The sequence below is a fragment of the Pempheris klunzingeri genome, chromosome 8, assembly GCF_042242105.1.
Source record: "Pempheris klunzingeri isolate RE-2024b chromosome 8, fPemKlu1.hap1, whole genome shotgun sequence".
NCBI classification, from domain to species: Eukaryota; Metazoa; Chordata; class Actinopteri; order Acropomatiformes; family Pempheridae; genus Pempheris; species Pempheris klunzingeri.
In genome coordinates, this window is record NC_092019.1 from 17,977,545 (window position 1) to 18,004,490 (window position 26,946).

General features: G+C 40.5%; 3 protein-coding genes across 3 annotated transcripts; 1 reads left to right on the forward strand and 2 right to left on the reverse strand.

Annotated features, from left to right (window-relative positions):
- Window positions 1-943: 943 nt before the first annotated feature.
- Window positions 944-12,869, reverse strand: c1s.2 (complement component 1, s subcomponent .2). The gene is made up of 24 exons (XM_070834876.1): window positions 12,812-12,869; window positions 12,322-12,520; window positions 12,040-12,220; window positions 11,225-11,350; window positions 10,808-11,001; window positions 9,901-10,051; window positions 9,673-9,788; window positions 9,498-9,579; window positions 9,235-9,369; window positions 9,051-9,125; window positions 8,140-8,942; window positions 6,972-7,036; window positions 6,401-6,614; window positions 5,695-5,878; window positions 5,481-5,621; window positions 3,787-3,992; window positions 3,536-3,683; window positions 3,260-3,378; window positions 3,049-3,127; window positions 2,795-2,929; window positions 2,152-2,226; window positions 1,802-2,007; window positions 1,504-1,715; window positions 944-1,310 (listed from the first exon to the last, which is right to left on the reverse strand). Exons 1-24 carry the CDS (start codon window positions 12,823-12,825, stop codon window positions 944-946), a joined length of 4,227 nt encoding a protein of 1,408 aa, XP_070690977.1. The 5' UTR covers window positions 12,826-12,869.
- A 522-nt stretch (window positions 12,870-13,391) lies between these two features.
- LOC139205854 (tumor necrosis factor receptor superfamily member 5) lies at window positions 13,392-21,759 on the forward strand. Its single transcript, XM_070836191.1, has 8 exons — window positions 13,392-13,709; window positions 13,901-14,026; window positions 15,343-15,489; window positions 15,612-15,705; window positions 16,035-16,111; window positions 18,339-18,446; window positions 20,837-20,983; window positions 21,548-21,759. The coding sequence occupies exons 1-8, from the start codon at window positions 13,634-13,636 to the stop codon at window positions 21,730-21,732; spliced, it is 960 nt and encodes a 319-aa protein (XP_070692292.1). The 5' UTR covers window positions 13,392-13,633; the 3' UTR covers window positions 21,733-21,759.
- A 1,305-nt stretch (window positions 21,760-23,064) lies between these two features.
- rbp5 (retinol binding protein 1a, cellular) lies at window positions 23,065-25,654 on the reverse strand. Its single transcript, XM_070836192.1, has 4 exons — window positions 25,347-25,654; window positions 24,818-25,002; window positions 24,287-24,388; window positions 23,065-23,385 (listed from the first exon to the last, which is right to left on the reverse strand). Exons 1-4 carry the CDS (start codon window positions 25,420-25,422, stop codon window positions 23,332-23,334), a joined length of 417 nt encoding a protein of 138 aa, XP_070692293.1. The 5' UTR covers window positions 25,423-25,654; the 3' UTR covers window positions 23,065-23,331.
- Between the last annotated feature and the right edge of the window lie 1,292 nt (window positions 25,655-26,946).

Genomic DNA, 26,946 nt, shown 5'->3' on the forward strand with positions numbered 1-26,946 from the left:
TGATCAAATTATATATATATATATATATATATATATATATTATGTAATGTAATGTGAGGGTGGTCAGTCCCCCTGTAGCTACCTCTGGGTGTCTTTTGGTTTGACAGTGCACAGCCATTTGGTTCGATCATTTCCAGCTGAGGCAGGCGGCACATTTATATTGTGGGGAAGTTAGTTGTGATTTGGAGGGCGGCTCGCTTACAAATAGGATACACCTCTTTATATCGGCTTTTAGTGCTTCTTCTTTTGTATATGGTGTTTCAAGTTGACTGAAGTCCTGAATAGAAGTAGGTGGCAATAATCTACCTGAAGTTGGACGAAAAAGAGCGAGGTAGAAGACATTTTGGGAAAACAGTACACAGAAAAGAGTTTGTTGTTTACTTAAAATGTGGCTAGTGACAAAAAAGTACAGGCCTTCGGCAAAAAGCTGGAAGTAAGGATTCACTTTTCATGGTTTTACGTCCTGATACAGAGAGTGAAGAAGCAGACAGCAGTCTGCCATAGTGCTAGGTGTTACAGTGCTACAGTGAGCGATAAATACCAAGTTAGTAAGAGGGATACTGATCTTGTCATCTTTGTCAGAGAGACCTGAGTAATCTTATTTGCATGCATGAAGATTTCAAATCCAAACTTCAATGTCTGCATTGTGTCACTTTATTCAAAATGCTTTTGGGACACTTAAGTACAGTTAACTGACTTTACAATCAGTATGATTTCAGTATTCAATACTTTGAATTAACACTCAAGTTTTGAGTTTGCTCTAATCGTTAGCACATGCTCTTTTTTATCTTTGTATCATCACCTTTTGTGATACAATATGGATTATCACTGCAGAAAGAGTATATGTAGAACAAAATTTGCTCTTTTTTTCTTATCTTATTGTAGATCTTTTACTGCTTCACCAACATCATCACTTCATGTTCTAGATGAGTTATAGTAAATTTCAGTTCTCTTCCATAGTCTTGTTGATCCAGTCCATGTAGTTAGCGACTCTGGTGTAGACTCCGTATGTTCCCTGCACTCCACAGTCGACCCCCCAGCTCACGATCCCAGCCACCCAGAACCACCCGTTGTCCTTCAGGACATAAGGGCTTCCACTGTCACCTTGGCAGGAGTCCTTCCCACCTTCAGGGACTCCAGCACAAAACATGTTATTTGTGAGAGATGGTACATTGGCCCTTGTCTTCTTCAACAAAGTGATTGAATTATGGCATGTCTCCTGCTCCACCACAGGCAGGTGCACATACTTCAGCTTATTTGTTAAAATCCGTCTGTCTTTGTCTTCAGTGATACCAAAACCTGACACCAGTCTGAAAAAGAGATGTAGATGACAAAGTCATGGTGAACTCAATAGAAAAAAACTATCAGAGTCTAGAGTCTAGTAGATTCACATGTTTGCACACAGGAAAAAAAGCAAAAGAAAGGTTTAAATGCAAGGTGTAACTGAAGAGAATAAATATTTAATTGATTATCAAATGAAAACTCTGAAAGTTGTTTCTTTACCCCAAAGTGCCAGTGGTGTATGTGGCACCCTCTGCTGGCAAGCATATTGGCATAATTGATGAGCTGAATGTGATTGGGTCTTGCAGTTTGATCAAGGCAATGTCGTTGTTGTAGTCTAAACCACTGGGGCTGTACTTGGGATGAATATGGAGAGAGGCGACGGACAGAGAGGATTGCATCAGCCTATTCACATCAGTAAGACCCATGTAAACCTGGAAATAAACAGCACGGGAGGAAATAAATGGCATTGCAAATGCATGGAAGCAATGGGAGATAACACCTGTAGCAGTCCACCTACCCGGACAGTGGCGTTTGAGGCCTTTTCTCCATTATGTGCCAGCACATGAGCAGCTGTCATTATCCAGCGATCTGCAATCACCATGCCTCCTCCTCTTTGTCCGTCTATACTTAATAACACTTGCCAGGGGATGGTGTTTTCTGGAGCGTCACTGCCTCCAATGATCCTCTGATAGGCATAGATGTTTTCTCTGGGCTTGCCACAGACTGGGATGATACAAACAAATACATGAATCTATTTATTAAGTTTCACACGAGTACAGACTTCATGTTCCAATTAAAAAAAAAAGGTCAAGACTAAGATCTGGATTAGGACTTGCAGGATTTTGTTTTAGTTATGTAAAGCAATACCTGGTATACATGTTGGACTGACGAAAATATCACTGCTGGATCTCCACTTTCTGTCAGCTTCACAGGTGTAGTGAACTAAAGAGCAGAGAGAAGAGGGCAACAGAAAAATAGAGCTTGATGTGAATCTTTAGATTAAGTGATGTACTGGAGGAGCGTCAGTGCACCGTGACATCACTGTTGGGTGTGGTTACAGGTCCGACGGCGAACACTTCATGAGTTGTGTTTTTCATCTTACATTACTCTTCAGGGAGCAGTAGCATGGCTCTGTGTTTTGTTTTATATTGTTTTGTCTTAAATGTACCTCCAGACTTCCATTTGTTTCCTTTCATTTCTGTTTAATTGAAAATCTATTAGCACGCTTTTAAATCTTGCTTAAGTTGTGCATTCAACACATTAAATGCCAAGACAGCAAGGCTTATTGGAAAATGTGCATTATTGGTAAAAGGAGATGCATTGGAGAAACCAATCTGCCCTTAAACTGCATTGATAATGAAACACAGATGAAAATGAATGCAGTTCACTACGGTGGCTTTTAAAACTCAAACAAGTTTTAAAGGACTGTAAATAAGAAGCAATGGCTGGTATGAGTAGTGGGGAAAATTTGAAACTGCACATCATGGAATACAGTATGAAAATATCTTACCATTTTCACCCCCAACCAGAGAGTAAAATGGTTCATTACAGTGATACCGGACAACAGAACCGTACTGATTCTGAGAGCCAGACATGAAGGTCACCCCTCCATTCAGCAAAGGTTTGGGCTCTCCACAATCAATTACTGCAGGAGAAAAAAACAAGGATGAATCAATATTTGCCAGTGAGACGCAGGCAATGATAGAGAAGACTTGATAAAGGTCTCATTAATTTTCCAATTTTCTGAGCTTTAAGGTAACCTACTGTGGCATTCTGGCAGAGGGAGGTGCCACTGTCCACTGCTGTGGCACAACGCAGAGAAACTCCTCATCTCCTGACCATCCTGACAGGGAAATGACCGGTAAAATATCAGCACAATTTCTTTTTGTTTTGCACACAGTGGTAAATAAACAAATGCCTTCTGTGGACGTTAAGGAGCTAGACATTGTCAGGAAAAAAAAAAGTTACAGCTAACCATCATCAGCTTGTATCCTTGGTCACAGCGCACAAAGATGTGGTCTCTGTAGAAATATTCAGTCAAGACAGGAGTGACTCTGCCCCTTGCTACATTACCAGGAAATGGACACTTCACTCCTGCAAACACCATGGACAAACAGACAAGCAGCAGTTACCCAACTGTTACAGAAAATATGGTAGAAAATGTACTTCACTGAGTGCCAAAATGTAACCTTGAAGGGCTATAATCAATTGCTCATTGGCTTATTTCTACTCTCATTTCTCTCTTCCTCACTGTGTGTGCTGTAGTCCAGGCTCCAGCCGTTACTCAGGCCTTTATCATCAGTGTGGTAGTCCAGCCTGACAGTGTTGGAGTTTGTGACAATCAGACCAGGACTCTTTCCTCCACACAGCTTCATGGGCTCTCTGTCTGGAATGGTGACCTTTTAAGAGAGGAGCAGTACACAGCCAGTGCACATTTATCATACAACTTATCTCCATTTATTCATGTAAAGTATGTAGTTTATGGAAGCTTCTTGTTGTTACCTCCAACCAGTGATGGAGACAGTTTGGGCCTTGCTGAGTCTCCATGCTCTCAATTTGGAAGTTGTCAGTGAAGTTAAGTGTGACAGTGAAGCCAGATTCTACATAAATAACATACTGACAAGACACAGCATGAGGTGAGGGGTTAGGATATCCTGGACTGAGCAGATGTCCCTCTGGCTCATCAAATATACCGCCGCCGCAGGATGCTGGGAAATCAGAAAAGAAGGTTTCAGGTTCATCCCTAAATGAAGATTCAGTAATCATCCACTCAAATCCACCAGCTCAAACCTTTTGGTAATGCTTCAGTGGACTGATAAGACTGAACTACCAACTTTAGTAGAGTATAACAAATACTACACTCTTTTCCTCTTTCCCCTTACTTCTAATATTTATGCTAACATAAGTTAAACACATCCTGGCTCCAGACATGTACTTAAATTTGCTATAATCAATATTTTTATATCAACAGTGGATTAAATGTGTATATGAAATGGATCCTACAACTGCAACTTGACTATTTTGGTTCACTCTCACCACTCACATCTGTTAATACCGCACTTACATTCACCAGGTGGCCAGAGACATGAATGCTAATGATCTTCTGTCTGGGCTAAATGAGTAAATGAGCAACACCAACTTAACATGTCTGAGTCAATATCAGTGTCGTCAAGCTTGTTTCCACTGACCCCAAGTGGTCAAAAAAATCAGAGATATACACTCAGCTGCTAGATTATTTGGTACTCCTACTTCACAACAATGCAGGTTTAGGTTATAATGTTCACTTTCAACTGTATGGTCATTTGAGAGGTTGCAGTTTACAGTGCTGTTTTTCTGTCCACCTCATTTATATCAACTATGGGTCGGCTACATAAGAGAAAACACCTCTCTTTCTAAGGCAGTATAGTTCAACAGCACGACAAAATACATCCCTCAAAGGTGTCATAAAGTAAAGTAAACAGTTTCAGCAAAAACTGGACATGATAGCCTTCATGAATGGCAATGCCAATTCTGTTTGTATAGCACATTTCATGACATGAAAACTCCACGTGCTTTACATTAGAAGGCAAACATTTGCAAATTTTTGTAAAAAAAAAAATCTATGATGCTGCATACATCCTACACCAATTAACGTCAACACATTCAACAGTGCAACCATATGAGCGCAGACCCCCAAACACACTTACATACAGTAATTACCTGTAAGTCTGTGAGAGCAGGAACATTTTGAATTTGTTTTATAACGTGGATATGGTTGTGATTGACCTCAGGTCATCAGGCAGCTTGCTCCAGAAAACAGGAGCAGAGTACTGAAGGTACCCTCACCTGGCCTGGATCTAACTCTAGCAAGAAGACCTCTGCCTGATGGCCTGAGGGGCCTGATGGGGTTATAATCTGTGGAGGGAGGATTTACTGCAGGACTGCTGTGTTATACTGTTTTAGTTGTAGCTAGGCAAACCAAATAAACAGCTGAGTGTACATCACTCCTGTCATATAACTCTAAGATGTCCATGAATGGGTTTTGTTAAATGGGGATTAGTTATTGCAGATTCCTTGTTGCTGCTCAGTTTCTTTGAGAGCTCCTTCAAAGAGCAAAGCCTTTCCTGTCAAATCTGACTAAATAACCTCTTTAACATCTTGGCAGCTGTAATGCGTACATACCTGGGAAGTACAGTGTGTATCTGCACAGTACTCACACACACAAGTGCGCTGGTCTGAGCGAAGCTCGAACCCGTGGTGACAGGAGCAGAGGTATGAGCCGAGGGTATTGAGGCAGATCTGAGAGCAGAGTGGACCTGAACCATCTGCAGGCTCCGGTGCAGAACACTCATCTATGTCTGATTTTGAGAGACACGTTAGGTTTGTTGTTCAGGTGGTTCAGCAGTGGAAGAGGGAAGACAGAAGTGTTACCTATTGCCTGGTACTGAGCGGAGAAGCCCACATTCTGGTGGTGCTCTGGGTTGCTATCGTCTGTCTGTAATACGAGGGTGAGTCTGTTGCCTGGAGACAGAAGGGGCTGGTTGCCTGGATGATTCCCATCAGTAGAGAGCTCATTGCCACAAAATATCCCCAGGACCTTTTTATCATCGAGAACCTGGAGCATCGCATAGGAATAAAATCTTAATCATGATGAGGAAAGTTTAATACCAGGTTTTAGTTTTTAGTAGTTAGTCGCCAGTTTTAGTGTTGGACAAATACTGACAAGGATATAAAACACCAAGCTGAATTTATCAGCAGCAGAATACATTGCAGTGTTGCAGCTGAGTCTCCAACCTTGAGCCAAAGTCACATCCTAAGTCTTCTGTGTTTGAGTTTGAGTTCAAGTCTCAGTTTGAAGTCTACTCATTACTTAATGGTGCAATAATCAATATTTTCATATTAAAAATTATTGGAATGGTTCTATATAACATAAAAGGGGTCACCTGTACTGACGAATCCACTGACAATTATCATCTGACCTTATCTGACCTGAAAAGTATGTGCGCTACAATAAGTGTTCTAGGTAAACGTCACGTTGTCAAAGCTGGCATTCGAATCATGCTTAAGTTTAGAAGTCAAACCCTACAACACTGCTCTGTTGCTTGAGATATAATTTGTTTTGAAATATGGCTCTGACTGTAAGAGCGTCGTAATGGCAGCCTGCAGAAGCCTCGATGTCCAGGTGAGTGAAGGTGAGTCGGATCTGGTAGCCCTCTGGCACAGTGAGGTCCCACTGCTCCTGCATGTTGGGAGGGTAAGGCAGCGGGTACTGGGGGGACTGGACCTGTCCATACATTGTAGGCTCTGAGTGGTGCAGCTGCTTGCACTCACTCAGCGACACACAGAGAAGCCTGGAAAGGCACATGGACAGAGAGAGTTCGATCTGTTTGTCAGTTTGTGGTCATTTGAGCTGCTGGTCCAAAGTTGATGCAGACAGAGAGAGAGAGCAAATACAGTGACGCAATCAACACAACTTTTGCAACCATATGATATTGTTGAGGCTTTATATACGATAAGCTGGGAGTCGGATCATTCAGTCAGCCTATAAAATACTGTTCATCTGTAGAATTGGATGTACAGAATACAACACACAATGTCATTAGAAGCAGTTCCACAATGATAGCAGATATACAAAGTGAATATTGGAATCAAACTAGAGACAAAACAAGAGCTATTTAAAATGGATTAAAAATTCCATCTGAATTTACCAGATGATACAGGAGGTCCACCCCATCTCTGGATTAAACACTGTATCCATGAGTGAACTGATCCGCTGTTGTGGGAGCAAATGTCTCACATTCAAGTGAAACACTAATGCCACAAAGTCTGTCGTTTCCAGTGTTTAGCAACTCACTGCGTTAATGCCAGGAATATCCCTTGTTTGTCTTGGCAATATCAAACGAACACTTGACTTTGAATTGTAGAAAAACACGATGTCGATGCTGGAAATAATTCCTCTAAAATGGAGCATCAGGAAGATTTATTTTTAGTATTTATTTAGATTATCATCTATTAAGAATAACTTGATTTTATTTTTTAGCAACTCTCAACCTTAATTCCCACATTTCAAAATCAGCTCATGCACCCATGTACCTCAGTTTACCACTGGAGGGGGTTATTAGACTTAGACTTTTTCTTTTAGCATAGAAACAGGAGGCAGTAGCCTTTCACTTGAGAGGCGTACATGTTGGTGAAACATGTAGGTGCCAGAGCCCTGTCTGACAAATCAACCATGTAACTGTGATTGATTGCTTAGAGGCCTGGGAATCAAAGTCCTGTCAGCTCACTGTGATGTGGTCAAAGAAAAACATTGAAATCACTGCTAATACACTTCATACATTTGCGTTCATGTGACATATATCAATAGTGGAAGATTAGTGCCTTACCAATGTTAATTCCAACCATCTCCCAGCCCTAGTAGTCACAATGTATGTAATTTAAAATCTTGTATTTTCAGGTGCAAGGATCTTCGACATGGTCACGTTACTCACAAAAATGTTTTCAGTGCTGTATGTTTCACAGCAGTATAAACATGAATGTATTATAGTACAGGCAAATAAATTATTAATGAATTAGTGTGAAAGACAAGGATATTTTTCTGCCACTAAACTATAATGAATTAAAGGACCAAAATACAGTATACGGTATATAAGTCGGTTAAAACACACATCTTCTACAGTTGTTTGCAAAGTCCTTTAATACAGCAATGAAATATAAAGTCATAATGTGATCAGAGTTTAATGTTATTAATGTTGCTACATTCGATTACAAGGCCATAGTTTTTATTTTCTGATTTCCTGTATAATTCCAGAAATGGATTACATTACTATGGTTAGTAGAAAAGTATTTTCTCCCTCATCTTTCTCCTGTCTATGCTTTTTCTATGGTGTCTATTGTCTCCTTAATCCAGTCTACGTAATTCTCCACCTTGGTATAATAACCCTTGTACTGCCTCTGTCGGCAGGGGGGTCCCCAGGACACAATGCCGGTCAGATAGTAAGGCCCTGCTCCACTCAACATGGGCAGGACAAACGGACCTCCACTGTCCTTCTGGCAGCTGTCCCTTCCCACTGCTCCAGCACAGAACATGTTATTAGTGAAACTCATGCGTTTCTTAGTTGATGTCACAGGTGTATCCTCACATTCTGTTTGGGAGTAGACCCCAATATGAGCATATTTTAACATGGTAGATGTGACGAAACCCTTCCAACCCTCTCTGGCCACGTCTGTATTCCCCCAGCCTGACACTGTGCCTTGCTCATTTTCCAACAAGCTCCTGTTTACCTGTGGCAGACAAATGGGTAGGAGGTTTGGACCTAAATTCACCCTGGAAGCGAATCTGATAAGAGCAATGTCATTGTCAAAACTGGTGCGTTCTTGAACGCCCTTGATGTAGCTGGGATGAATTATGATCCTCTCACTGTTCATGACAACTACATTGGAGAACCTATTTGATGTTGTTCTTCCATCTACAAGTCCACCGTACAGAAGCAGAGATGTTTCATCTACATTTTCCACCACATGAGCTGCTGTGACAGCCCATCTGTCATTGATCAGTGATGCTCCTCCTCTGTTCGGCTCCTTTATTAAAACATGCCATGGTATTTGTCCCAGGTTTGCATTGCTACCTCCCAAAATTCTGCCTGTATTCACAATGTCTTTTTCAGGCTTCCCGCACACTGAAATATGCAAAAAGAAATCATCACTAGATTCATATGAAAAAGGAAACATCTCCAAAGGAATGGTGGCTAACATGAGAAATTAGAAAAATCAATTTATAGTCGTACCTTCAATGCATTTTGGCATCTCAGTCTTGCCACCACGAGATACCCAGTCACCACTGGCCATGCAGGTGTATTTGTCTAAAAGACGAAGGAAAACGCTTAAATAAGATCTGAAAATGTTGCATTCTCAAAAGTTAGTCAAGGAAAAGAAACAGAAAAGGGCTGTGTACAAGCGTCTTGTAATCACCATCTCCTTCAAGTGTGTAGTACTTTGAACTGCATTTCAACTGGATCTGGTCTTTATACTGAGTCTGTGGGTTATCTGAGTCCACCAACTGAAGAATACCATTTTCTGGGATATTAGGAAAACCGCAATCCACAGCTTCATATGGAAATATGTAAAGGAGAGAAAAAAAACACTGTGAAAGGCAGTGGAAAATAAAATAACAAATTCAGGGCAGCTCAAGAAATTTTCTGAAAAATACAGAAATTGGCTCCAGTCAGACTCACGTTCACAGAGGTAACTGGGAGTCCACATGCCAGTTTGCTGGCATGTCGTCACATACTGTGATGGCGTGATCTGGATGTCTTGCTATTTTGCAAAAGGAGAAGTCAGTGAGCTTAATAATGACTTAAATAGATCAAATGCAAAGTGATCAAAGCTTCTGGTTCTCTTCACACTCACCCTGTTCACAATAAAGCCGAGATCACAAGCTACTGTCACAGTTTGACCCTGATGATATTCTGGTTGTTGAGGAGTGGCAGTGGAATGTGGGGTTACCACGACTGGACAGACCTTGTCTGCAATTAGCATATCAAAAAGAACAATTATGATTATTTTGTGATTAGTTTCCACCAAACAACTTCATAACAAATGTTAGGGTTTTCCTGCTGTGTGAGGAGGCTGCACTACCTCTGGTTTTGAAGTGGAGACTGAATCCTCTGTTAGTGCCAAAGCCATCGGACGTGAAGCGGATTTGGACGTGATGTGAGTGAGTCAGAACGGGAGATGGGGGAGGCGTGTGGCCACAGAATGGCCCCAGAGTCCCAGAGGGAGTCTCAATCTGCAAACCAAACAACACAGTAATGTCATCACATGTATTTTTCCTGATGTCCTGTCTGTGGGGTCCAGTGTTTGGCGAGTGGATATTGTGGTAAAACCCTCCAAGCAACTCTGTGAACGAAAAGCACAAGTCAGAGGATGGATACAAGGAAATTCCCGAGTCCACTGGAGCTCCTGGCGGAAAATCTGTAACTTGGGAGAAAACTTTGGGAGAAAGCTTCCCCGTGAGACAATAAATTCAAACATAAAGCCAAAGCTACATGGGAGAACAGAGAAAACAGTCCAGATCCATAAGAATAGAGAAAACTGCAGTGTCCAGATGTGCAAAGCTGAGAACTATCCACACATACTCAAGCTGTAAATGCTGCCAAAGGTGCATCTACACTACTAAATACTGACTGACTTTTTACTCGATGTTTCTAATTAATTTAAATTATGTTTCAAAGATCTCTTTCTGACAACTTTTCATCTTTTTCTGTGAATCAGGAACACAAATATCACGTTAAAATATCCTCATTTATTCAGTGCTGTAAAAAAAATGCCATGGGGTGATTATAGTATGACTTTTTAGACACTGTATGCAAAGGAAACAAATCTCAAAAATGTGTAACAGAGAGACGATAAAATAAAATAGAGGATGTGAACTGGTTGACAAATGAAATCCATCGCTTCAACACTTTTGTTTGAAATTCCTCTTTGTTTCCTGTTCTGTAAGTTATCAGTGTTAGACACTCCCATATCCTGACTCAATACCTACCGTCACCGCGTCTATGCATGAGCCATCAGGGCTTTGCTCCACGTCAAAATCTTCAGAGAAGTGCAGCTCCAGCTGCAGGTGGGCCTCCACAGACAGGGTGTGCAAGCAGTTGGCGTTCTCTGCATATGAAGCAGGCCAGGAGGGACTGGATATGTCACCTCTGTTCAGCCCCGACAGATCCTCGGTACAACTCACTGTGTTAAAGATAAGAGTTTATTATCATTGTAAGTACTTCTCATATAAGACAACCCCCCATCCACCCAGTTTAGTTGCTTCTGCTTCTGCTATTTTCCAATTTTCACTTCATGTTTCACTTTTGTTCTTCCTTCCTTGATTTTTCTTCCTCTGTCTGATTCGTACTGTTAACTGATTGTTCTGAGCACTGCTCGCTGATCCTAATAGTGAGGTTATTTGTACCGGTGCAAGTGTGTTTGTCCACATCCAGGTAGTAACCATGGCGACAGGAGCAGTGGTACCCTCCGATGAAGTTGTGGCAGAACTGGGTGCATCCGTTCTCAGGATCATCCTGACATTCGTCAAAGTCTGAGGGAGCAAAGTAATTAAAGGTCATACGCAGAAAAGTTTGGTGCACAAGACAGTTTAAGAGAATCGTTGGGAAATGTGCTGTTCACGAGTTTCCTAGTCATCACTGTACTTTTCTTCTACCAGGTCATGGGAGAGGTTGGTCGTCTCTCTGGTCTCAGAAAAGATGATTAGATCATCAGGAGTTGAAACTGAGAGCAGAAGGGCTACTTTTGTGTCTCTCTTAGGGCTTTAAGTTATAACTGTTATTACTGTCATTAGAAGCTCTAGTATCTCGGTGTGTAAGATTTTCTTGATTATTATGAAATGTGGTATGATTACTTATCTAAAGTTGCTTTTCCTTCAACCACAAGACATGTGCATGGGTTCACATTTAGATGAGACATGAGTCACTGCAGCCCTCTCGGCACATGTGAACTGAAACCAATTGTCCCAATGCTACAAACTCTGTACAAGCTTTATAATTTATTTGGCCTATTTCTAAAATTATGTCAGCTATAATAACAGCAACCACTGTGAATTGTTATTACCTTCCTAACATTATGAGTACAAAAGTGATGAAATACATGCATGTACAAACTGAGCTCTCCTGGGAAACATGGAAAGAATACAATGGGCACAAATACAATGGACTTTGTTGAGACTTCAACAACAAAGTAATTTGCTTGTTTTTCCCTTCTATGTCTCACCTTGAATGGTATAAAAGCCTCTGAAGCCACTGTGCCTCTGGGTGTTGGAGTAGTCGGAGTGGAATGAAAGAGAGAGGCATTCACCGGGGGAGGAGAAGAGTGAGGGATTTACAGTGGACTGAAGCTCCTCAAATTCCCTTTTGCCACACAGAACGGACATTAGGTTTCCGTTTGAAAAGACCTAGAAAAAGACGAAATCATAAAATATGTGGCAGAGGGCACAACAGCACTGACATAAGTTAGTAACCTTGACTTAAGTTGAAGTTTATCTGGGCCCCTGACCTTCACTGCATCGTTTTCACAGTCTTGGCTGTCCTCCAGGTCCAGGTGGATGAACCTGATGGACAGGGTGTGACCTTTGGGGGCACACCTGCTCCAGTTTAGACTGGCATGAGGCGAGTATCCACTGGGATACCCCGGAGATTCCACCCATCCCAGCAGCATCGAGTAGGCCGAGCAGGAGAGCAGGAGGAGCAGAAGACTGAGAGGGGGAAGAAGAGGGAAAGTAGGGGAGAATTTAATGGAGGAGGTGTTACATCGTAAAGTAAAGGAGGGAAGAAGTGGAGAAAATGCAAGCACCACAGAGTAAGAAAGGAGCGGCATAATTTAATGTAAGAAAGTCCAATTGCACTAAAAAAGACACAAATCACAATGCTAATGCCAAATATGTTAACATCCTTCCATCTCACAAGTACTCTACACGATTATTAGAAATTGTGTGATAGTGTAATTATATGTTTTATATTTCCGAAATGCAAAAATCCAAACCCACCTTAAATGTAACATCCTGATCCGTTAAAATCTCTTCACAAATAAAATATCTCATCATCATCTCTTGTTCCTCTTTTCAGAATAATTTACTTTCCATCCCTTGCTCTCCCTTGCTTCCCCCCTTTCTCTCTCACTCATATTTTGCGGACGTAAGTGTTTTATAAATCTATTTGTAGATTGTTTTCTGTATGTTTGCAGTAATGAGAGAGTGATTGTGGGCAAGTGGAGTGGCAGGAAGACAGATCTACTGTTACTACAAAATCCCAATGCAGTTTTAGCTCAGCAACATCCCTGCGCCACTGGGACAAAGGTTCAGTGGAAACAATGGAGATGGAGAGAAAGGAAAGGGTGTAGAGGAGAGAGGAAATGTCTCATTGTGCTGCTTTGCTTTGTGCAGTTAGATGTGCCAAACTGGTCCTGTAGCTACACGGAAACACACACACAGCTCACCTCGCAGTGCGAGGGCTAGGACAGGAAGGAAATGACGATAGAGAGAGACAGAGACAGAGACAGAGACAGAGAGACAGAGAGACCGAGAGAGAGAGACCGAGAGAGAGAGACGGAGGGGAAAACAGCAGATAAGGGTCACTTGGGTTTTCCACTGAGTAGGATCAGAAAAGACATGAGAAGTAGGTAAGGCAGAGTGAGGAGGGGAAACATACGTGTAGTCACAGACAGAGCAGTGAGCACAAAGAAAGTGGAGATACAAGAATGCAAGCAGTGAATGAGTGAATGTCAGAAAAAGAGAAACAGCTGTAATCTCTTCTAGTCTTCAGCTCAGATTTTACACACAAATGGAGGACTGTAATTGAATGGACAAGAAATGGCTAAGATATATTGCACAAATGAGGATGAGTACCTCGGTAAAAATGGGAGATGCTGTCAGCGCTGTCCTGCAGGTTAGTCAACATCATAAAGCTTCAGTTTTCTTTTGCCTTTGTATAACAAACTTCTTCATAGGACTGTGCAAACCACGGCACAGCGTTTACTGTGTATCTGTCAACTTTTCTGCATTCCTTACATACTTTATGTGCATTACAGCCTGCCATCAGATTCTTCTGTATATCTCTGCTTTGTCAATTCTTATCAGGATCATACATGCAAGCTGAGTGTGACGATCAGACAGCAACCAAGTGCGCCGAATGCGGACGTGGGGAATACACAGCCACAAAAAACCATTTAAATAAATGTCACGTCTGCAAGGACTGTAGTTCTAGTAAGTCACATGCATGTACAGACAGTGCTGTTTTCACATGCAAGCACATACTTTTTTGCACTTTAAACACACAATGAAAACCACAGTTCCTTCCTCCTTTCCTTTTTTAAATGATTACACCTCACTAAATGGCTGCCGGTGGGGCCAGTCATTACATGTGTAGCCAAACGTTGTCTTTTCAAACTGCATTTCAAATTTCAGGGGAGATCCTGAAGTTACAAACATATTGTGTATGTCAAGCTGAATTTTGGAGAAATAAGTACATATATGCATATATATATATATATAGATATGTATATATATGTGTGTGTGTGTGTGTGTATATATATGTGTATGTGTGTGTGTGTGTGTGTGTGTGTGTGTGTGTGTGTGTGTGTGTGTGTGTGTGTTTTTCACTCAGTCTAAACATAATGTAGATTCAAAGAAGAGCTGGAAAAAGCTTAAACATAAAGATATGATATTGTGGAAATTAGATGATTTTAACAACCTTGAAAGTAATAACCCCCATTAACTTATAATGTAACAGTGTTACTGCATGCAGCCTCGTGTATCGTCTTTGCATTAACTCTGGTACAAAAGTGACTCCAACAGCAGTGGTGACAGCTGTAAAACCTTCATGTCACATGAAAAACTGACTTTTCAAACTGAGAATGCAACCAGAAAACAAATGTAACTGTCATCTAAAGTCATTAAAACTTAATCTCTTCAGTTTTGTAACTGACCAAAGCTTCGGTTTAAAATTATTTCTTGTAAGTGAATCAATAAAACAATGTCTAAGAGGTGCAAACAGCTACAGACAGAGAGAGACAAAACGACCACACAGACAACTACAAAGAGACACAAAAAGGTGTAAATGTTTGTAGTAATAAGAGATCTAAAACAACCACAAATAAGCAACTGAAGAAGTAAAACAACTACAAAGAGGCAGAAATGTTTGTAGTTGAAAGAGCTACAAAATAACCACAAATAGCCAAATTATTACACAAAACAACTACAAACACAAAATGACAACAAACATGACTACAAAGAGATGCAAAATATGGAGTTTTTTTTCTTGATGCAGTCATGTTGTGTCTCTTTGTGGTTATCTTTGTGGTGAATTGTCTCTAGTAATGGCTACAAACAACATAGCCACATGTCTCTCTCAGTTTGCGTGCCCAGCTTCTGTGCTGTCCCATAATCTGTCCCAGCCCTTACGTTCGACTCTCAGTTAAGTTGGACCAAACACTTACACACACAATTTTAACAGAAAATGTAGGGGAGACCTTCTGTGGAAGCAATAGAGGATAGACTTTATCTCTCTTTGACTCTTTCAGATAACAACCAGAGGAAAATAAAGGACTGTACGGCTCAGGAGAACGTAGTATGTGAGTGTGTGACTGGTTTCTACTGTAGTAATGATCACTGTGACCATTGCCAGACAGTGAAGCACTGCACTCTGGGTGAAGGAGTCATCGCTCAAGGTAGGCCTCTATTGTATAATACGAAATAAAATGATCATGTACTCCAGCAAACATTTACATCTTGCTGAGGTACAATACAAACCAGCAACTTAAGAGACTTCACATCTGATTCCTTCTTGCAGCCACTCGCACGAATGATACTATCTGTGCTCCGTGTGGAGAAGGGACCTACAGCAACGTAACAGATTTCCACTCACCCTGTCAAAAACATACCAGGTAAGGCTGTATCTCCACTATTACTGTCATTATTATAGGAGGAGGATATTGAAGTATGTAATGTGATCAGATGTGACTGAATCATTCATTAGTCACCCGTCGACACACAGCAGAAATGACTGTTTTTGTTTCGGTCGATATCCTCAGTCCCACATCAAACCTTCTGCAACTGTACGTCATCCACACTGCAGAGATGCTTTAACTGTGTCTTCAGCTTGTCTGAAACATTTTACACGGCCCCCTTTGGCTCCCATATTTTGCAATTTTCAGTTGGTTGACTAACACAATACAGTATGTAGATATTTATTTTTTTATCTGCCGATTTTTAGATGTGAAGACTTTGGAAGAGTGCTGAAAACTCCAGGCACCCAAACAACTGATGCCATCTGTGGTGACTTTAAATCTCGTAGGTCTCCATTTTTACCTTCAGTCTGTTGTTTGAAATGTCTATCATCTCTTCAGATTTTAAAATCTCTTAGGTTTAATGTAGCAGTTCTTGTCCCGAGTGACTCAATGTTGACCTTCAGTCCCTGTATGTCATATGACTGAGTTATTAAGGGAGGAAGCAGAAGTAGTACGCATGAGCAATCACTCCAAAGTAGGAGCGCAATCTAAGGCACCCACTGAGGGTATTATGACAGGGGATGGGGTGATTCTGTTGTGACTGGCTGTAAAGGGTAATTTCACCTTTCCAGAATAAAGGTTAAAGCAGCTATAGTTGGTATTTTTTTACAATAACAATGTATGATAAAGTGAAAGGGGTTATTCATAGTGATGAAGCTACAGTTTTATCATCTGAATCTGCAGCCCCCCTCAGTTTTATGGAGATTTATAGCATGTTGTAGGTTATTGTTAAGCTGTCGGACTGTACTCATTAACTTTACTCTTTGTCATTGCTCTCATGGTGGCATTGTCGGCCTCAACATGGAGCTTTTTTTCACAGGAAAAACTAAATACAGCAACTGTTATCAATTAGCTAGTGAACATAGAGAGTTTAACCGGTAAAGAGACAGATTTTTCCCTCAGGAACTGGTACAGACAAAAAACAAAGCTAAAAGAGAGTGAATATTGGACTTAAATCCATCAGGTGACCATCTTAAGAATGATTTTGCTCATTGACTTCTCAATGTGAAAATAAAGTTCAACTTAAGTGGTGATTATATGTCACAACTTGTTCTGCTGCCCCCAAGTAACCAAAAGTCAGCTGGTGTGCCTAAAATGCAAGTTGCTGGACTTTACAGCCAGATCACTTTGTTTTGGCCCTGAAAACACTAAGAAGCTGGTGCTGGAGAACCCAAATACACTCAATTCTAAGTGTCAGAAAGATGCCTGGCAGTGTTGAACAGGATGCTTCCTTCTTGAGACTTATCAAGGCTGAAGCAGCTAAACCAGGACAAACAACAGAAATCCTTCAATAGTTGATATATATCTATAAAATGCATCCATGCTTTGCACACAGGTGCCATAGTCTATTTGTTAAAACAAATACTGAAAGAAAACACAGCCAAGCCACAAAGGTCAAAGTACGCAGTCGGTTGACAGAAGTTAAGTTTTGTTTACCAGTATCCACTACAGAGTAAGCAATGGAAGGGACATTTTAAATGTAAAAGTATTGTACTGAGAAATATGGCAATTGAATTTACAGATTTGAGTTTACAGTTAGTCCTCAATAATGTATTTAAAAAATAAAACTTCCATCTACATTGTAACTTTTTCCCACTTATATGTTTTTGGAGCGTACTTTTCCCTGTTCCCAGGGTCCTATGTTTCCGAGCTCAACATCCTCTTATTATGGCACATTAACCATAACCCTGGCATGCCCTCTTAGCATTTTTTGTCTTCCTGAGTAGCAGACAAAAAAGTTCAGTGGTAGGTGCTGAAAAAAGTTCATTTCAGACTGGGTATAAGTGCAAAGTGGCATCACTTGATGCACAGCTGTGCATCCGTGTGAAGGGGAGTGCAAAATGTGTAAATAATGTGCTGGAGCAGGCTATGGCATTTTTGGTCACTAGTTATTGTTGTTTTCATTGCATTACTTTTGAAAAGGCATTTAGAAATTATACATATAAAAGTGCTATTGCATATTAAAAAAAAAGGAAAACAATAAATGTAATTCCATTGGAGTTGGCACCTCTCTGTGACCTGTGAGCTATTCCAACAAGAGACTGATTAACAAGAGTCATTAAATCAGGGGCAGTGCCTTCGTATCTAGATCTCTTCATTACATGTTAACCTACAATTAACCAGCCAAATGTGTTGCTGTCATTGCAAAATGTACAATTGTCATGCTCAGCCACCCCGCCTTATACCCCAACCATAACCTTAACCACTGTCTCACCATATGTTTAAAACATGGACCTGGATAGGAATGACCTCTGTTTTTTTAATTCTCTGGCAAATTATTGAGGTTCTATCTTTTAGAAGCAAATGGGCTATTCAGTTTAATCATGTCAAATAGATAGTGAAACACATGAAGGAAGCATTATAGACAGATCTGACAGGTGGGAAATTTACTTGTGACACATTTTCTATTTGGAAAGTTTTTAATTAAACTAAAGGAAAGAGCAATTCCAAAGAATCAATGTAAAATATATTTGGGTCTCTCTAAAAATCCTTCTCTCTTTGTTTGTCAGACTGTTCTTGGATGTTACCCGCTGGTCTGTGGTCAGGACTCGTGCTGACCGCACTTGTCCTGTTTGGTCTCTTCTGCTGGAGGACAAAACGCAAGTCATACAAACCAGGTGTGTACAATGTGTCACATTCATCATTGTTTTTCATATACTTTTGAATGCTCTCATTCTTTAAGAAAAAGAATCCCTGAGAAGGCAGCAAAGCAGTGTGAGAACATACCTACTCACTGGCAGTCTACACATGTTGTTGGCCACAACTGTGAGACATAATCTGCTTTGAAGTCATACAGTTTAAGGTCACTGTTTATCTCTTTTCAAACATAACCTCCCACTGTTTCCTTTACTGTAAATTTGTTAAAAAAAAACAACAAAGAAATGCATACATGGTTTTCTTTTACTAAGTAGAATTATTGTGGGTTGGACTAAAATAAAACTGCAGTACCTGTATACCTTGGTTTTTTGAACAAAAGCAGAATATTTATGTTTAATCGAGGCAGGTTAAATAAGTAGCGGTGTAACATGTTAAATAAGGACAGCAGGCATTACAAACTGAATGGGGAAACCACATCCTGTACATATTCAGCCTGACACAGTTATTTGGTGTAATGTGACGCACACTCCACAGGCAGCTAACTCATACTGAGAAACCAGGTCCTACGTATGTAGCACAATCCCCTAAATGATTGTTTTGGCTGACGTTGTATCATATTTCATTCACATTTACTGCATTTCCAGTTAAGCACTGGGCCAATACTGGAATTTACAGATGAAATAAAATTAACGAGAGAAGGTTGGGCTTCAAGAACAAGAATGCCAGTTGTCAGTTTAAAAAGATCGTATCAGGTGTTCATTGTGACAGAGAACAAACTGAGGTCAGTGATTCCTGGTGAAAGTCTTTGTTCTTATCACAAAATGTCCTTAATTCACTTCATATCCGAACACGTCAGCATGTATCTTCAATGGGTTAATCCCACTGAAATTACTAAAATTCATATTTTCCCTTTTGCAGTAGTATTGTGCCATGAAGACAGTTTCAGTTTTGGGTTTCTCTGCATTCACCATAACCCTTTATAGGGCAAAGGACTATATTTGGTAACTTAAGTGGGAGGTCAAAATGCCACCCCTTGCTACTAGAACCACGAGATTTCTCCAAGCCAATCAGCGACAATCAGGCTACATGATAGACCGACAAGAAACCATATATGATAACTTAATTGACCTTGATTTTCACCATAACATTAAATATTTTTTTGAAAAACTCACAAAAGAAAAAAAGTCTTGTAATGACCACCAGTAATGGTCTAGGGTTGACATTTTGAATTTCTAAGTATTTCAATGAGTGTCCTATAAAGGGTTAAATCTGAGTTCAAGATTTTGTATAATCAGAACTAGTTGGGGAGTCCAACTAGTTAAGTTGTAATGTGAAAACTTGAATCCTTTAGTTCACATATGCTGAGAGTGGGCTTTTCAGTGGTAAGAGGAGAAATTAGTCTCCAGTAGTTAAAACTATCCAGTAAAACCTATATACATAGATTCTGGATGTTTTTCAATGACGAACAAGGAATAGATGTCATTTCAAGAATCTGTAAGGAGATTTTTGTGGGAAAAAAAACATCAGACATAAAATATGATTCAAAGCAGAGTATTTTTATGTCTTAAAACATGTCTTAGGTGGATCTTTCAGTTAATGAGAAATAATGATGCAGGGCACACGTTAAGGCCTCTTTCATTTCAGATGATATTATGCACTACATTGGGCACTACTCGACTACTGTAGGTTTGAAAGGTTGTTGTTAAACATTTTCAGTGCCTCAGAGAAAGCAGTTGAGGTGAGCTAGCATTCATTATGGCTTTGATGGATTAAAATATTCACACCAAAAGTATATAAAGCAGTGTTTGGAAAATACTGAGCATAAATGAAGCTAAATGAACAGCGGCGACGTGCAGGGGTGTATTGATAAGCTTATATTGAAAGTTTGGATTTTTTTTCCCGCTCTTAAAAACCTGACACTATTGGAATCTTATTATAATGACTGTGAGTCAAATATGTCTGCAGCCTCTTTCCTGTGAAAGAGGAAATGACAAACTTTTTACAAACACCTTTCAAGGTGAGTTTCGGGTTAGTATTTGATACTCAAAATATAAATCTAAGGAATATCACTATATCACTGAGTCACGCTGAACTGTACATTTAAATTTTACAAATGTATTAATTAAGTATGAAGAACCTTTCCTAGAAACAGTTGCTCAGCATGTGGAACTACCTCTGATTCATTAGTGGTGCTGCAGTGCTGAATCTGTAGTTTTAGAGAGATCAAAGTGCTCCTCATAGGTCTATTAATATCACAGCAGTTAATGAGTCACCAAGAATAGGCTCCAAAAGCTGTCAGTTTCCAGTACACTTGATGCATTTGATTTATTTCAAACTATTCATCATGGCCATGAACAGAGGTAAGAATGATCTTTTTGACCCCAAACGTGGTATCTTCTGTGTGTGAAAGCCATCTCCACAGTTCCTGTTGCCTTGATTGAAATGGTTCCACCAACTCCTATCAGTCAGCTGGAGCTGCCTTTGCCATTCAAAGAGATGAACGGCCACTACCAGGAGAGTTGCAACGATGCCTGCAACTTAAAGTTGTTTACCCCAGGTGATAAAATAATTAACACTGCTGCATGCACACACACACACACACACACACACACACACACACACACACACACACACACACACACACACACACACACACACACCAGCTTCACAGCCAGACTCAAAACAGAGAAAACACTGTGGTTCATGATCAACGCCTTTTCCTCTAAGCTACAAATGTTCGAGTTACACATAATGGATGTACAGTATGGACACGTATGTCCTGCACATCAATGAAAGTATGACCAGAAAGTATAAACTATGGCCATCACAGTCACCAGATGTGAACACGGTCTCCACCATCATCATCAAAACACTAACATGGGGGATATGTTTTGGAAGACTGGTGTTCATTCCTCCAGTAGAGCTTCAAAGAAAGAAGCTGTCAGCCATTCGGATATTCGACATTTCCAGCTCTAGTCTGTATTCATTTTCCATGCACATAGATACTTTCAGCCCCATTAAGGCAGCCATAAATCACACCTCACATAGTTTAAGGCATGTTCGATGTACCATTATTTTGAAGGACTGTCACTCTCAACATTGATTTCATTGTCCTCCTCAGGTGATATTACGGTCAGTTGCAGCACGCAAGACAGCGTGGACAGCAGTAACCGTCCTATAACTCCACTGAAGGTTTCTGTTTCATTCGCTGAATCAAACCACATCAGTGGAAGCGCTGGATACTGCACTAGCAACTTCCACAGGACTTACTCTGAGCCACAGGAGGACGAGTGGTGCGGGACATAATCAAGTAAATGTTGTTGAGACAGTGGAGCTCAGAGTACCTCTATTTATACAAAAGAAAATAGGGTTTCCTTTATTCAGCAGTTGAATGATGAGTGATAGTTTGCTGCCCCCTGCAGGACTTAAATGAGAATTTCAGCTAAGCCCTTTGATGTGAATCAGTCTGAGGAGCTTCACAAGTGAAGGCAGCACTGTTTTTAGACTCAGTGGTGTCTGTATTTCAGAGTAACTCTGTTGATATTCTATATTCTTTCTTACTTCAGACCAATCACATACACATGCTTAATGTATCTTTAAGTGTGCATGTGTATTCAAAACGATGGATGCAGTTTATTCCTCCATCCAATCCATCATTATCCACTATCAAAAACACATTACACTGGGTAACATGTTACTTCATTACTTTGAATATGGAGACTATTTATTCCTCTTTCTAACAGTTTCTCATAACTACTGTGCCCACATGGTTTAGAAAATTACTGAGAATTTTTCTAAAAAAAAAACAAACTAAACATTAGTGGCCTGTTTTTAAGAGTGTACATCTTTGTTGTGGCTGTGGGATTTGTTCATAAAAAGGAAAATATAAAATAATAAATGTAAACTATGTCTTATAAGGATATCTAATCTTATTTAAATATTCCAACCCCGGCAACTAAATCTGGTTGAGGATTGTACATAAAAACTGGTAAAATCTTTTTTTTTTAGTACATTGGAATGAAAATTGTTTGATCACTGAATACATTCAACACACACGTGTGCTTCTGCAGTTATACTTATAAGGACATACCACTGACTTCCATTCATTGTAGACAGCCTAACCCAAACCCTAGCCTCTAGTCACAGCTCACACCTAACCTTAACCGGGACCTCAGAAATGACAGTTTGCCTCATTAGGACCAGACTTTAGTCCACATGAGGTCTACTGGTCCTGACAAAGTGGGCATTTTTACCGGAAAGTAGTCCCAATAAGGACGGACACACACACGAGAGCGCGCGCGCGCACACACACACACACACACACACACACACTCTTGTCTTTCTATAGTTGTGAGGACACTGATTGACATAATGCTTTCCCTAGCCCTTAACCATCACAGCTAATTGCCTAACCCCAACCCTTACCGTAACCTAATCCTATTCTTTACCTTAAAACCAAGTCTTAACACTCAAACAGTCCTTTGAAGCTGTGAGAACCAGGCAAAATGTCCTCACAACAATGGTGTAAAACCAAAATTTGCTCTTATAACTATACAAAGACATGCGCATATATACACATGCACTCATTTGAAACTTGGGTGAATGATGTGATGTATTAAAGATGCAGCAGTGACACCCGACAGATGTATGGTTTGTTTATAACATGGTGAAGATAGATAGTGCAACATGAGGAAGTATGTTGGGAATGTTTACACAAGCTGCTGCTCTTCTTCTCTCTCAGACAGAAACACAAATCAGTATTTTTACAGATATTAAGTCTTAGTGATGTTTCAAAATAATGTTGATTATAATTTAAAAAAAAAAACGTTATTCAAATCTTGTATCTTACCTATAATCTACTGAGAATTAATTGAGATTATTCACTAACACACATTTTTAGTTACTTCAGTCGGCTTTCTTGAAGACTTGCTTGGCAACGATGCCTTCAACTCTCATCTCCTGCAGAGAGGAAAGAGACCAGAGGAGGGGGCAGGGGGAAAAGAAGGGCACAGGGTGGGGGGGCCGTAAATGAATAGCGAGAATCAATAAAACAGTTTGGCACATCAAAGCAGAGTTAAATGAGTGATACACAAACCTGGGATAGTATCCAACATACAATCCCATGACACCCCCGCCACCACCTCATCCTTTGACCTTGTAATCCGTCTCCCACTCTTTCACCATCCACTCATCCCCTCCTTCCTCCTCCAGCTCCCCCTCACTCACTCTTCATTAGCCCCTCGCTGCTCCCTTCTCCTGCTTTGTGTAACATTTAAAATCCACCATTTTAGATCCTGATCCTCGCAGGCATTTCTTTCCCAATTCTCTCCTGACGAATTTGGACACAGCACCAACAACACTTTGCTTTGTCCCCACTGCAACAGGAGGCATTAGAAATCCTGTGAGAGCTATTTAGAGGAACAATACCTATTGTTTTAAATCTTAATCAGTGCGGACACATAATCTGAAGTTTAAACTCTTTTACATCAAAAATGAGAAGAGCCAATCCTCTCCCTGGGACCTGAGATATTGTAGCTTTTTATTTAGACGTGCATTCAAGAGTCCTCTGCCTCTTTTGTGTTTGCCTTCCTTTGTTGGGTTTCTCCCCCCTAAGGCTCTCAGAAAGCTCCTCAAACATTTTAATAAAGAACTTCTTACCACAAAGACAGTTTAGTGCAACCGGACAAGCTAATGAACAACTTCCAAACCCGGCCCTATTTGCATGTTTTCCCTCACTTTAGCATATCAATTTTAGCATCTTCTTCCTTTTATATTTTCCTTTTCCTCATTACATACACCCCCTCCTCCCCTCTGCTTCGGCCTCTTCATCACTCTTTTCACGCCGTCCATACATCCTTACCAGATGCAGCTTGTCGCCCTCCAGCCAGTGTGTCCAGCCTCGTCCTTCTTTCTCTCCTCGCTGTACACAAACCAGCTTCTCTCCTTCCCAGCTCACTGTAGTCTGAATAAGCACAGAGATGCTGTGTTAGGGTGTGCGATTAGTATGTAAAGTAGCTCACACATTGTGATAGAGTCTTTGTGCAGAACACATGGGCGACTTCAAATGCTTCCTTTTCTTTTGCTTTCGTTTTCTCTTTTTCTTTTTGTTTTGGAGATAATGTTGCTATTTCTAAATCACTCACTGGTTTCCTGAATGGACATGTAAGCTGAAGACCACTAAGAGTGTTGTGAGAGTGAACACCTCATTAAAAACACAAAATCACAGTGGTCGGAGAGTCAACTTCCCTCAGACATCCAGAATTAAACACACAAAGCAGTATCAAAAACTTGTATAACAAGTTATGATACTGCATATTCACTGTATCAACAAGCACGCACACGTGCCAAAACAAAGCAACGTGCATATTCAGAAAACAACAACCACACACACCAGACAGGTACGGCCGTCCACCGGCCCCAGGTCTTCAGTGAACTCTTTTCCAATGGTGAAATCCATGTTGAAGTTCTTGAAGGTGGTGAGAGTGCGGATCGTCATGGCTCCCGTAGCTGGGTCATGGGTGATTTCTTTGGTGGGCTTCAACAGACACACAATCTTCCTCAGAGCAAAGTTAATATCTGAGAGGAGATAATTAAATCAAATTAGATGTCAGCTATACTTTTAAAAAATACTTTTAAATATACTTCTTGTAGCTATACAACACTGTGTGTGTGTGTGTGTGTGTGTGTGTGTGTGTCTGGGGTCATGCAAAGGACAAGGAGGTGATGTCATTCACATTGTGCTGCTGCAAAAGATGGTCCATAAGCTCCAAGCAAAAGAACAATGCAATACAAGTACAAGTATCTGTGTTTGTAAGGAGAGAGCTGTAAGGACAGAGGGGGTTTTCCTGCACTTCAGATGGGTGAAACAGTGAATTTGTTTTAAAGGTTTCAGCTGTGCCAAAAGGTACAAGGAGTCTTACCCAAAGCTGCGAGGTAGGCCTCCATATTATCCTGCTCCTCCATATGAAACTTGCCGGAGTAATTAGGGTTAGACATTTTGTTCCTCCCGAAGGTCCAGACGAGCTGAAATCTTTACTTTCCCTCCTTGTTGCTTTTTCTTCTCCCTCCCTCGACTTGAGTCTGGATCCTGCAGAAGAGCTGCAGCCTTGTTTGATATCAGTTTCTCTTACGCAACGTTTGGAGACAATTGACTGGACGGGAATGCGCGTAAAATGAAACTGTTGCTCGAAGCTGCTCCCCAGAGAGCGGACAGACCTCCTCTCTGCACTGAAGATTCGCAGTGAATTTACGAAATGAGATTCCGATCAGCTGTGACTCACTCGGGGTGTTTCTGCAGGAACACATGCAGGAGGAGGAGGAGGGTGTTCATGAGTCTAAGAGTACTAAAGCCTCGGTCAGAGGCGGCGCTCCAGCCCCAAAGCATGCTGGTGGGTGGGGAGAAGATCTACTGAGCAAAAGCCCTCATAGTGCATACTTGTGTACTGGGAGCTGATCACTATGTCAAACAGTACCAGTGGGGCTATGTCAGTGATGGAGGAAGGAATACTTCTGTGCCACATTGTATAAATACAAGTAAAAGTCCTGCATTCAATTTTTAAGTACAAAAGTATTTGCATTAAAAAAAAAAAGGCTCCAAAAAAGTACTCATTATGCAGAATCAGTATTGGATTACTTTACTGTTACAGCTAGTAAAGCTCAGACTTGTTTTTCAATGTATATCGCACTGGGTGGCTTGTGATTTTCACCGAGGGATCAATAAAGTCTTTATTCATAATAAGACATTGTGATTTACTTGTTGATTGTATTTTGTATTATTAATCTGGATCTGCAGGGTAAGTAAAGTTATCAAATATCTGTACTGAAGCAAAAAGTACCATATATGTCAGTCTAAATTGTAGTGGAGTCTAAGTATAAAGTAGCATAAAATGGAAAATGTGCAAGTATAGTATGACTCCACCTCAGAACTGTACTCGAGTAAAGGTATGCAGATATTTTACACCAGTGGGTTATCTCAAGGTATCAGGTGTGTTTCCTGTGTGGGGGAACACACTCATATTGTGCATAAATGTTGTACCACTCGGTTTCCCAGTACCACCTAAACAGGTTAAAGGCCCAGTCTGTATTTTTTTTTTTTTGGCACTAACAGGTTCATTCAAAAGCTTAAAGGTTGAGTTTGATTTCCAGGTAACCAGTCAGCATTTTTGTGTTTGTCTGTGATTTAAAATATTGCACTAAACAGATGGAGTTTGCTGCTGTTGATGCCTAAAATCCAATATTGTTCTGAGTGCTTGAAGGATTTAAAAGCTGAGGTTCAAAGTTCACTCTTGACAAAACACTGAAGGCACTAATTTTATGTCTGAAATACTGATGTATTGTCTGGTGTCTGTCTGGTGTTAGTGTTAAAAAGACCCAGCGATCAAATTTGGGAATGAGAGCTGGTAACAGTCCGATCTGTCTGCATTGGGAGGTGTTGACGTTTGACAAAGGTTCAGATTTCCACGAGAAAAGTATTAGTGTATCAATGTAAAAATGCACATGTAAACAAAGTGCATAAAGAGC